The 12827-nt window shown below is 44.0% G+C and overlaps 1 protein-coding gene across 1 annotated transcript in view; it reads left to right on the top strand.

The window, feature by feature from the left end:
• The window catches only part of DENND6A (DENN domain containing 6A), a 292813-nt gene extending 280388 nt beyond the window's left edge, over positions 1–12425 (top strand). Inside the window, exons 18-20 of the mRNA XM_069206473.1 lie at positions 4690–4792; positions 9079–9153; positions 9264–12425. Coding sequence (XP_069062574.1) covers positions 4690–4792; positions 9079–9153; positions 9264–9395 — 310 coding nt within the window. The 3' untranslated portion in view covers positions 9396–12425. The remainder of the gene's footprint in view (positions 1–4689; positions 4793–9078; positions 9154–9263) is intronic.
• The last annotated feature ends 402 nt before the right edge of the window (positions 12426–12827 follow it).

The raw sequence follows: 12827 nt of genomic DNA, 5'->3' as shown, positions 1-12827 counted from the left end.
CTATGAGGAGACCCCGGCGTCACTCAGAGACTGCAGGCGAGGTCCGGGGGACTTTCTCGGGCACACCACTGGTAGGACAGGGAGTAGGGCCGCCTGCTGAACGATGAGGCACCGGGGTCGGTTTCTTCAAGGCCTGGTCGCTGCGGGTGTAGTGTGTTCTTCAGGCATCGGATATCTTTGTCCGGAGCTAGCGGTCAAGGGGGTCCTCGGGATTCCCTCTGCAGGCGTCATCGTGTAGGGGTGGAGAGATCAACCCAGGGTGGGCACTTGCTCACAATCGCCTGGGGACCCTTTCTTGCTTGGTGGATCACCTAGACACAGGCCGTGGGCGTCGGGTGCACAGGGGTCAGGACTGGAGTGAGGTGGAGTCCTTCGTTGTAGGTTTCTTCAGACCAAGCTGATGTCCTCGAGAGTTCTTGGTCCTTTTGGGTGCAGGGCAGTCCTCTAGAGTTGGCAGAGATCGCTGGGCCCGCTGGACACATCACTGGTCTTTTTGCAGGTTCTCTAAAGTAGGAGACAGGCCAGTAGGGTTGGGGCCAAAGCAGTTGTTCTCTTCCTTCTTCTCTGCTGGGGGTGTCAGCTTAGCAGTCCTTTTCTTCTTGTAGGTCGCCAGGAATCTGGTGAGCTGCGTTCCTGGAGGCCCTTATGTCCTAGATTTAGGAGTTTGTTATGGTCAGGGGGCAGTAGCCAATGGCTGCTGTCCCGGAGGGTGTCTACACCCTCCTTGTGTCCTCTCCCTTTGGGGAGTGGGGCACATTCCTATCCCTAATGGTTACTGTCCTCCAAACCAGGATTGAGGATTCTGCAGGGAGGGGGTCACCTCAGCTCTAGGGGTGGTCCTGGGTGGGGTAGTCACTCCTCCCTGTTTTCTCTAATTTTGCCGCCGGACTTGCCACCAAAAGTGGGGCTTTGTCCGGGGGCAGGCATCTCCACTATCTGGAGTGCCCTGGGGCACTGTAAACCGAGGCTAGAGGTTCACCGCCAGGTGTTACAGTTCCTGCAGGAGGAGGTGTGCAGCACCTCCACCCAGGACAGGCTTTGTTTCTGACCACAGAGTGCACAAAGGCACTCACCCCATGTGGTCAGAAAATTGTCTGAAAGTGGCAGGCTGGCATAGACCGGTCAGTCCTACACTAGCTGTTGGGCTAACTTATAGGGGGCATCTCTAAGATTCACTCTGTGTGTATTTTTCCATAAATCCCACACTGGCATCAGTGTGGGTTTGTGCTGAAAAGTTTGATACCAAACTTTCCAGTATTCAGTGAAGCCACTATGGTGCTGTGGAGTTCGTAATGACACTCCCAGACCATATACTCAATATGGCTACACTGCACTTACAATGACTAAGAATGGACTTAGACACTGTAGGGGCATATTGCTCATGCAGCTATGCCCTCACCTGCGGTATAGTGCACCCTGCCTTCGGGCTGTAAGGCCTGGTAGAGGGGTGATTTACCTATGCCACAGGCAGTGGGTTGTGGCATGGCACCCTGAGAGGGGTGCCATGTCGACTTTTTCTTTTTCTCCCCACCAGCGCACACACGCTGCAAGGCAGTGTGCATGGGCTGATTGAGGGGTCTCTTAGGGTGGCATAATACATGCTGCAGCCCTTAGAGACGTTCCCTGGCCACAGCGCCTTTGGTACCATGCTTACCTTTTAGAAGGGACTTAACTGTGTGCCAGGGCTGTGCCAATTGTGGAAACAAAGGTACAGTTTTAGGGAAAGAACCCTGGTGCTGGGGCCTGGTTAGCAGGGTCCCAGCACACTTGCAAACAAAGGTGGCATCAACACTAGGCAAAAAGTGGGGGGGTAACCATGCCAACAGTGGCACTTTCCTACACCAGTCTTCAGTGAAGCCATCATGGAACTGTGGAGTTTGTAATGACAAACCCCCAGACCACGTACTTAATATGGCCACACTGCACTTACAATATCTAAGAATGGACGTATACACTGTAGGGTTATATTGCTCATGCAGCTATGCCTTCACCTGGGCTGTAAGGCCTGCTAGAGGGGTGACTTACCTATGCCACAGGCAGTGGTTGGTGGGCCTGGCAGCCTGGGAGGGATGCCATGTCAACTTTCTTTTTCTTTCCACCAACACATACAGTCTGCAATGACAGTGTGCATGTGTTTGGTGAGGGGACCCTTAGAATGGCACAATACATGCTGCAGCCGGTAGAGACCCTCCCTGGCCACAGAGCCCTTGGTACTACTGGTACCTCCCACAAGGGCCCTAACTGTGTGCCAGGGTTATGCCAATTGTGGAAACAATGGTACAGTTCAGGGAAAGAATACTGGTGCCAGGCACTCGTTAGCAGGATCCCAGCACACAGTGTCAAGTTAGCATCAATACCAGGCAAACAGTGGGGGGTATCCATGCCATAAGAGGCACTTTCCTACAACAGGCCTCTCCTTTCAGACCACTCAAATGACAGATAGTAGGGTGTGTAGACAGACTAGCTCTCCTTTGATGCCTCTCTCAAGTGACGTGTGTGCATAGTGGGGTATTCGGGAGGGACTGGCTTCCCCTTTGTGACCTCTCTCAAATGACGACTGCATAGTAGGGTGTGTGGATGAACAGACCTCTGCTTTCAGACTAATTTCTCAGATTACGAGTGTGCACAGTAGGGTGTATGAGGATGGACTGGCCTCTCCTTTCACTTCTCTCTCTCAGATGACGGAAATGTGTCGTACGGTGTGGGGAGGTAATGCCCTCTCCTTCCAGACCTCTCTCTCTCTCTCAGATGACTGGTGTGCATGGTAGTGGGTGGAGAGGGTTGTCCTTTACGGTCAGACCTGTCTTTCACGTGAGGGTTGTGCATATTAGGGTACCCTAATAGTAGGGTTACAATTTGTAGGGTTGTGTACATGAACCTGCCTCTCCTGTCAGACCTGTCTCTCAGATGATGGGTGTGCGTAGTAAGGTGTATGCATGGACTGGCCTCTCCTTCTAGTCCTCCCCGTCAGTTAACGGTAGTACGTGTTAGGGTGTGTACGTGGACTGGCCTCTCTTGTCAGACGTGCCTCTCACATGACGGGTGTGCGTAATAGGGAGTGTGAAGAGGGACTGGCCTCTCCTGTCAGACCTCTCTCTCAGATGACAGCTATGTATAGTAGGGGAGGTACTACCCTCTCCTTTCAGAACTCCCTCTCAGATGACTATGGTGCATAGGAGGGTGTTTGGATTGGAAAGAGTCTGGCCTCTCGGCTGAGACCTCTCTCTTGGATGACTGGTGTGCATAGTATGCTGTGCCCAGGGAGTGTTCTCCCCGCTAAAACCCCTCTCTTTGATGATGGGTATGCATAGTGGTGGTGTGAGAAGAGGCTTAATTCTGCTCACAACACTTCACAAGCCAGTGGGCGTAAATAGTAGACGACTAATAAACATCATCTCCAATAAGACTCCTTGTTATAGTAACAATTGGGCATACCAGATTGTATTCAAAGATCACTTACTTCATCCTATTTTTCATGATCCACAAGAGCCTTGTGAGATCATAACATTGTTTTTTTAAAAAGATCTACCCTACTCACCACAGTACTTATCTCTTACACACTTCCTCTCAATAACAAGGACCACAACATGGATTTCTACTAGTAGAATGTATTGAGAACTCATATACTCCTTTTTACTACTTACGATCCTACGAGAGTCCCACGATCCCGTAAAAATTAGTTAAAAACATTATAGATTTATAATCTTAACAGTGCTTATCCCTCAAACACCAGGTCTCTCAATCTAGGGGAAGAGCATGCCCTTCTGCTGCCCCCTTAAATAGCTGTTTTACTTAATTTCATCACCACCTCCAATTTTTCACATTGAACAGTAATGGCCAATATTTCATTTCTTACATTCCAACACCCAGCCAATCAGAGCACTCACTCTTGTGGGACTCTCACCTGTGAGAGCATGAAGGACTCACCAGAAAAACTGTCTTTTTATTTTTCATTTTGCACTCTTGTGTGCAGCTCACAAGACTCTTGTGAGCCCCACATCCCAAAAAATACAACTATACTGATTTATACCAGATCACAAAAAGCACAATTTGCAGACCAAGGTATAGCTCCCTGCCAATTTGATGTAAATGTGTTCAGCGTTTTTGACTAAAACCTGTCTTTGAGAAGTCTATGGAAAATGCATGGAAATTTTACATTTTGGGACATCATTTTTTCTTTTGACAGATCATCCCGAAACTTCAGGAAAGTACTGAGGTGGATGAACGTTTTTTGGAACGTTTTGTGAAGATTCTTCCAGCAAGGCCCAAGTTATTTGCTAACCAGAAAATGCTCAGTCTGTGGAAAAGCAAACACGACTATACATACTGGCGACCCAACATATACATACATATTTTGGCCTTTAGGCAACACTTGTCTTCACGCAATGTGTCACTTCCTACAAAAAACATTCATGAGCACAGTAAGCATTGGGAAAGCCAACAGGTCACTATGGCTTTGCCAATGCTTGCTTTCTTTGGGTTTTCGCAGTAACACGTGTGAACATTGAACACAAGTCTCTAATGTAAAATAGCATCCTTTTAACACTGCTAATCTAGCAACTAACTTTTAGATACAAATTATGAGGAGTTCTTTTTCATACATCTAGGATTGTTCAGGAAATCTAAAATGTTACCACTTTGAGCAGGCAATGTTGCATCAACAAATTCAGTTTGTCTATTCTTTTAAAGGCATTTCCTCAAATCTTTGAACTTTGACGGCTGGTTTAGAACACGCCGGAAAGAGATGACACAGAAGCTGGAAGCACTCCATTTAGAAGCACTTTGTGATGAGGTAAGGATACTGTGGACAAGCAAAAAAGAACATTTTGCAATAGTGTTTCAAACTAAATAGTGCAATAATGTCACCTAGGAGGCATACTTTTATGTTAAGCTTTACAGTAAAAAAAGAAAAGGTTTAGCCTCAAGCTTTGCAAGGGGTCTCCAAAAGGTGCAAGCAACATTTGTATTCTTACAAACATAAAAATGGCCCCTGGATGCTTAACCAAATGGTAATCTAGTAGGAATAAAACTTAACATTTGGTATGCAGCATGATTAGATCTGCATCAAAATCAAAAAATAAAAACACTGTACTTTGTTCAAACCCTGTAAAGAAAAATACGTTTGATATGGAAGGAAGTCATATATGTCTAGCAAAAAGTAAATCTGTTAGGTACTTCAACTCCTTTTCTTAAATGTATTTTCTGTAAATATCAAGTTGCTTGCATTCATGGTAGTGTAGAGGTTTTTTGCATGTATGACAAGAACCAGCTTGGTTTCTGTCATCCAACAGGGTAAGAGTTTTGAACCACTGGTAGTGGGTACGTCTGGGCCGAATTATAGGAGTGATGCCTTTAGGTGTAGAGCAATATTGAATAACCAAGACTTTTGAGAAGAGAAATTTTAGCCTGGATGAGAACACTACATCACTCCAGTGTGGTCACACAGATGGCTATTTGCTTAGGATGACATATAAAACTCAAGATACTGCCAAAAAGACTGCAGAATGCCTCAAATCTTACTCAAACTGTGCCTATTGTCCGAGGTCATTAAAGCTGAAAGCGGTTCACTTCCACACTTAACATTACTAGGTAATGGTAATCCAAAAACTATTAAAAAGATTCAGGCGCCTAGACCACAGGGTTCCTGTAGGAAGCTGGCCTGGTGTGTGGTGGGTACCCAAGGTACTTACCCTTTATACCAGGTATCCCCTCTTAGTGAAGTGTAGGCAGTGTCTAGAAGCCAGGCTCTCTAGAGGTAGCTGTGGATGAGCAGCCAAGGCTTATCTAGGAGACATGCACAGCTCATGCACTACTACTGTAGTCACACAGCACTTACAGACACGAAAGAAAGCCCTCAGTTGTACAAAAATAAAGGTACTTTATTTTTGGAACACAATACCACAAAGTACTAGAAGGGCAACCCGCCAATAGGAGGTAAGTAATGCACTAAATATATATATACTAGTAATCAGAAATAGGCATGGAAAACGTTAGAAAACAGTGCAAATAGCAATAACCAATATTGACCTTAGGGGGAGCACAAACCATATACTAAAAAAATGGAATGCGAACACAGGACCCCCACCTAGGTAAGTGGAATTTGTAGAGGGGAGCTGGGTGTACTAGAAAACCACAGAGGTAAGTAACACAGTACCCCCTAGCGACCAGGAAAGCAGGAGTAAATCACTGGAATTTCCCCAAACCACCCAAAAGGAAGTAAAAGAAGACTGCAAGCAACCAATGGTGGATTCCTGGAGAAGACCTGTAGAGAGAGAGGTCCAAGTCGAAGAGTCGCTGTGGAGTCTAGGAGGAGTAGAAGCTACTGCCGACCCAGCTGTATTTGCAGGAGTTGGTCGACAGTGAGGAAGAACCGGTCAGCACTGCAGCCCTGGAGCTGGAGAAGAGTTCCTGGTGGATGCGGAAGATGTCCCATGCTGGAAGGAAGATTGCAGTCTGGTTTCGATGCAGGAATTCCACCAGCAAGCCTTGGCAAAGTCAGATTTGCGGATACTGGAAAAGTGCTGCTGCCGGGGACCAGCAAGGCCCAGGAGGGGGAGTCACAGGGGACCTTCAGCGTCACAGAGGGTCCACAGGAGCAGAGGCAGTACCCACAGGATGGGGACACAGAAGTCATAGGAGGAGCCCATGCAGCACTTCAGGAAGGGATCCCACGCCACAGGAGAACCACACAGAGGGCTGTACGTCGCAGGAAGGAGTGCTGGGGACTGGAGCTATGCGTCCCTTGAAGATCCCTTGGAGGAGATGAAAACAAGTCTTGGCAGCTGCAAGAGACCCGGTGCACGGGGGTACTGTCCTGCATGGGAAGGCTAATGCTTACCTCCACCAAAGTTGGACAGCTGGCAGAGAGGACCCAGGGGACTACCCCGGACCACCACGCATGATGCAGTATCAACGCAGCTTAAAATGAGAGGAGATCCATGCAGCTGGTCGTTGTTGCAGCTGGTGCCTGCGGATGCAGGGGAGTGACTCTTTCACTCCAAGGAAGATTCCTTCTTCTTCTTGTGCAGGCTGAAGAGTCGCTGTCTTCTGAGGATGCACGGTCAGGGAAACGTTGCAAAGCTGGAAGGAGACGTGGAAACAAAGTTTCAGAGGAGGAGTCTTCATTGATTGCAGCATTGTTGGTTTCTGGAGGGTCATGGTTCCAGTGGCCAGAAGTCGAAATGGAGGTTGCAGAGGAATCCTACTGGAGTTTTGCAAGCCGAATCTGAACACCCACCCAAGAGGGAGACCCTAAATAGCCCTGAAAGGGGGATTGGTCACCTAGCCAGGTAAGCACGTGTCAGGAGGGGGCTCTGGCGACACCTACCTGGCCCGACCACTCAGATGCTCCCAGAGTTCCCTACCAACCTTGGAAACTAGATGGCAGAACCTAGGGACCCTCTGGAGGGGCTCTGAACACCACCCCTGGTCGCTCCCCTTTCCATTGTCCAGTTTTGTGTCAGAGTAGGGACTTGGGGGTCCCTGAACTGGTGTGGACTGGTTTATGCACAGAGGGCAACAAATGTGTCCTTAGAGCATACCAATGGCTAGGGGAGGCTAGCCCTCCAAACAAGTCACTCCTATTTCCAAAGGGAGAGGGTGTTACATCCCTCTCCCAAAGGGAATCCTTTGTTCTGCCTTCCTGGGCTTGATCAGATCAAGCAGCAGGAGGGCAGAAACTTGTCAGCCCTCCTGGGCTGCCCGGAACACCCCAAAATGTAATGTTTTCAGTTTTGATAATCATTTCCTAAAGATACATGTATATAATAGCAGTATTTTTTGGCGTTTATTTTTAGATCCAGTTAAATTAAACTTTGAGACTATAGATTTGTCTGACAAGACTACTTTCATTGTCCTTCAAGAATATTCTTACTGCTCCCTTAAGCAATCAAGATGTTCCATTGTGCCAGAATGCATAGGAATGCCAGTTAGGCAGTAATTCTTTCTCCTCAGTGAAGAACCGGCCCCTTCATATAGCTGGGCATCTTTTATCCTTTTTTTTTGTTGCTCTCAAAAGAACCCTTGAAATTACTAAAACACAGTTTGTGTAGTTTGCCTTCCAGGTTTTGAACACCATCAAGGAGTCTGGCACATATCTAGCCATGTATTATAAGAAAAAGCAGGAGGTTGCCTGAGTCCTAAGTTGGGCTTTCTGGGAAAGAGAATAATATCTATCCACTTGGGGTGTTGTATCCGCCAGCTTTGACCTAGAAAGGTGTATATTAGTGTATTTTGTGGTCATTTATATCAGTGTCCTCTACCTAGCACTGCAGTGTCAATATACACCAGTTTGTGAAATCCAATCATGACATTTTATGAGCTGTCCAGGAAAGATTGTATGTTAAGGAACATCTACTTTGAATAAATATAGGAGATGAATTTCCCAGAATTTTCAAACATAAGGAAGAGCCAGTAATCATTAGCAATTGGTTGGTCAGTTGACTTCTCAGAAGAGTTAGAGTAGAAAGTTGTGAATCTTGTCTTACCACTAATATTGCTAGATTTAGAATCGTTAAACCTTTTTTCTGTATATATTTTAATATTCAGAAGCATGATCTGCTTTGTTAAAGTCTAACACACACCTATTCCAGCCCAAGTAGCTTGTGAAAGTATTCTTGAAACCATGCTAGATCTTCAGTGACTAGACTCACCGGATGCATTAAACTGCCAACGATCAGATATCTGACACAATTTAGTAACATTGAGTAGCGCATGAGGCACATTGTTTAATATTTGTAACAGTATTTCCAGTTTACTCCTATCTAATGTCTCTATCAAATGCTAGCAACATTGTTGTGTTGACTTTACTTTGAGGGACAGCGAACCCGCTAGTTGCATGAGCACACTGATTGATGAATGAGCAGTTAGGTGAGAGCCGGCAGTTCAGATTTGCTATTTGAAATGAAAAAATATCTGTTAGTTGTTTATATTAAGTATATTTCAGAGAATAGAAGCAAGACAAAACAATATCCATCCAGCTATTAACTTTAAGATATAGGACAGAGGAATCCAGAATGTTTGTTAACTCTGGTGTTCATGGGAAAACTCATTTTTCATCAGTGGCTCTAATATTTTTAGGATTTGCTTGCCTGGGTTCAGAAACATACGGAAGTTGAAGCGGTGGACCTTGTCTTAAAGCTAAAGAGTAAATTGGTAAGTTCTCTTATTTAGAGAAATAAGTGTTCCTTTGGTTCACTGAAACATTATTTTTATGATGCCAATGGAAATAAAGGCAGAAAATAACTGTGCTCCTATTTCCATAGATGCAGGCTAAACGAGAACACCTTCCTGTTAAACTGAGTACTTTGGAAAAACTCCAAACACACATCGACACAATCATACTAGCACTGCCAGAAGATCTGCAGGGAATTTTGCTTAAAACCGGTGCAGCATGATTTCAAACTGCAAGGCCTGGAAATTAAGTATGCAAGACATCAAGCATTAAGTACACAGCAGAAAGCAAACCGTGGGAGAACCCATAATGACTGCTCAGAGACTATAAGGAGTTTCACAGTGACCAGCAAAGTAGAGCAGCTAGCATTTTTAATCCTTCGGATTGCCTTTTTATATAAATTGTGATCTTCTCACTTGTAGACCTGATGAGGAAAGAGGAAGGGACATGTGTAAATATGTTTTAAATCACGTGATTGGATGCAAAACAGTAACACACTGAAGCATGATGTATGTATTGCAGTGCTGGCATTGCATCCATTTTTTAAACTCTGGTGCTGCATCAAATCAGACTAGAACTCTGAGAAGCAGTTTTCATATATGATTCATGCGTCACTGGGATTTTATGCTAATGATGTTTGCGTAGTGCCTTCTTCCAAATAATGTGATTGCATTACACTATTTGCTCTAGTTCACATACTGGTTAAACATACCTTGTGTGATAAGCTTGGTGAACGTATGGCAAATGTCTGACCGAATTAACGAATTCTGCCAGTCTTCCAAGATTTGGTCTGTGATCAAGACACATTTCTTTTGACATTGGAGGTGTTTCTTGAGTTCTGTAAATATTAATGAGAGCTGGTGGTATGAGAGGTATAGATGTTTCCTACTTATAATTAAATCATGATGAATTTTGTAACGAACAAAATATTTTCTTGACGGTCAGTCTTGTTATACAACAAAAGTAACCAACAGTCCGCCCTAGTTGAGCGATGAAAAGTATTGACAGGCATGTCTTCATATTGTGTACATTTTACTACCTTACGTGCATTCTGTAAGGACAATGGGAGTTCTTCAGAGGCTTGCCGATAGTGGATGAACATTTTTCATTCAATGTAAACTCAAGTTTGGAGACATTCCTTGGACCAGAAGAAAACATAACCTAAAACCTTTCACATTTTTCCTAATATATATATTATAAAGCAAGAACACAGCTGTTGGTTTGGTTCCAGTTGATCTGAAGTAGGATATTTGTAAATGTTTACAAGGTGGTTTTGACTTAGGTGGCTAGGTGTGTGCTTAACAAGAATGCTTGCCAAAAAAGTAAAGTCTGCAGGATCTTTCTGAAATGCAGGACCTTAGTTATTAGTCAGTTTATTGGAGAAAAGGAGATACATAGTTAAAGCTGAGATAAACATCTAATTTCAACAGCGGCAGAAGGGGTTCTGGAGATGGCAGCAACTTCAGGTGCATAGAAGTCCAACAACTGCAAAGTCACCCACAGCTATTTTATTGTTAATGTGTTTTCTGTGATATTGTCTTTGAAGGAATTTCCAATCATGGAACAATAGCTTTAGGATTTGTCCGCATAGAGGCTGTTACAAAAGTTGTCAGCAAAACATGATTGCTCAGTTTGAAGGCTGTGTCCTAGGATATCAAAATGTGTTTGCTGTATGGTCATCCAAAAGAATCAGATGTCTGGGCTAACACTGGGCTGACCGATTAGATGAAGTAAACAACCATATTGCTATTGCCAAGGTTAAGAATCATTTCGATCTGTTGAGTCCAGTTCAATATAAGACCTTCTACTTTTGATATTACAAAATGTAGTTATTGAAAACTAACCCAACATACCTCTTGAGACTACCTAACCGGGCCCCAGAACAGCTAGATGTCTATGCAATTATGTAAAATGCATTTTATGTTTACTTAGCAGAGGAGTCAAAGAGTGGACAGGGAACAGCATGAACTTCTAGTGGATACCCCTTCTGCCTCCACCAAGGAGAACAGTAGCCATCTTAAAAGATGTGGGTCATCTTATCGGGCATAAAAGCACTGGTACATAATAAAGTCCTTGTGCCACTTCCGCCAAAGACCTTCAGGGTTGTTGATGGCATTCAAAAGGTTCAGAAGAATCAATGTCCTTGGAGTCACAAAATGCCCAATCTTCATGAGTGTTTGCAGTCACCACCTCTAATGAAAAAGGACACAGAATTGATCTACTTTTGCAGTGTGCCTTTGTTTTTACCAGTTTCATTTTGTGAATGATTCATCAAACTCCAGCACAAATAGAAACTAAAAATGTATTTTTTTTAAAAACATTTTTGTTTGTCCTTTGCAAGTATGGACAAACATAATTGTCAGATGGTTCCTTTGGAGTATTGCACTTCGAAGCAAAACAAGGTTAATTCTTTATTAAACTTGTTTTCCACTGTATTGCTTGCCATTATATGGCCTGATTGGAAGGATTATAGCTTTTAAAGGGTTATGCACTAGAATGTCACAAAAAGAAATTCCAACCAATGTGCAGATCATGAGATATATGGTTAACTTCCTCATGGATGCGGAATATAAAAAACAATTTTTAGTAGGTATGCAGGTTTGGAGGAAATTGTGTTGATACATTTTTTATTGGTGCCATACCTATGACTAGCACCATTAACCTTTGGACACCACTACAAATGTAGTTATTGTAATGGCTCCCTTGAATTGTTCTACCCATATCTGTAATTCACGGGCAGTCTTAAGAAAACACATTGGCATTCAGGCCAGTTTCCTCAAATTAATTGCTGTTATGTTTGTACCCCTCTTCCTGTTTAGGGTTCTGGGAGGTTCCAATCCCCAAACACAATTATGAGTATTGCTATTATAAATGCTGATAGTGAGTTGTGGGTAGTACCAGTACCTTGATTCATTGTCACGGCATTGGAGTGTTAATGTATTGTTTGTGGATGGTACCACATTTGTTCAGTCTTTGTGCAAAGGTTCCAAGCCTTCCAAATGTGAGAGGTACATCTGAAGGGCAGAATATATGAAAAAAAACTCAAAAGAATGAATTGCATAGCAGAGATCCCTGGCTACACAAAAACTCACAATGAACAATAATGAATGTATTCTCAAATGTATAAATATATTGATGCTGAAAGAGAGCTAGAGCCAAAGGTTCCTGAAAAATAATTATGCTTTAGGACAAGAGCGGCAGCTACAGTACCATACTCACGCTCTTTAAAAAAAATAAAAAAAAATAAAAAGTACTTTAGTTCATCATTATGATTTATTCAGAAAACACAGGGCCATAACAATATTGAGACATGGAAATCGTTAGGACCATTTGTTTCATTCAGGCATCTAGTTATTGGTAATGCAAACTCCTAAGTGTTGATGTTACCAATTCTAATTTTTGTGCTCTTTTAACTGTGCAGTGCTGCTATCTCCCGTGTATGCTTTTTAGGTGCTGTGTGATACCACGTTGCCCCAACTGGCTTTGTGCCAAGGATCTGATAGAGACTTATAGCTGTAGCTTCCTTACCTTTGAATTCTCCCCAGGCACCAGACTGGATCCGGAAGATTTTTGTGAGCAGTACCCTTGCGGGCTGGTAGGTGGTGTTGATCAGCTCTGCGTCTGTAGTCTGCAGCGCCTACGCCAGATATGATGT

The sequence above is a fragment of the Pleurodeles waltl genome, chromosome 9 (genome assembly GCF_031143425.1).
Source record: "Pleurodeles waltl isolate 20211129_DDA chromosome 9, aPleWal1.hap1.20221129, whole genome shotgun sequence".
Classification (NCBI taxonomy): Eukaryota; Metazoa; Chordata; class Amphibia; order Caudata; family Salamandridae; genus Pleurodeles; species Pleurodeles waltl.
This window is presented reverse-complemented; position numbering and strand designations above follow the sequence as displayed.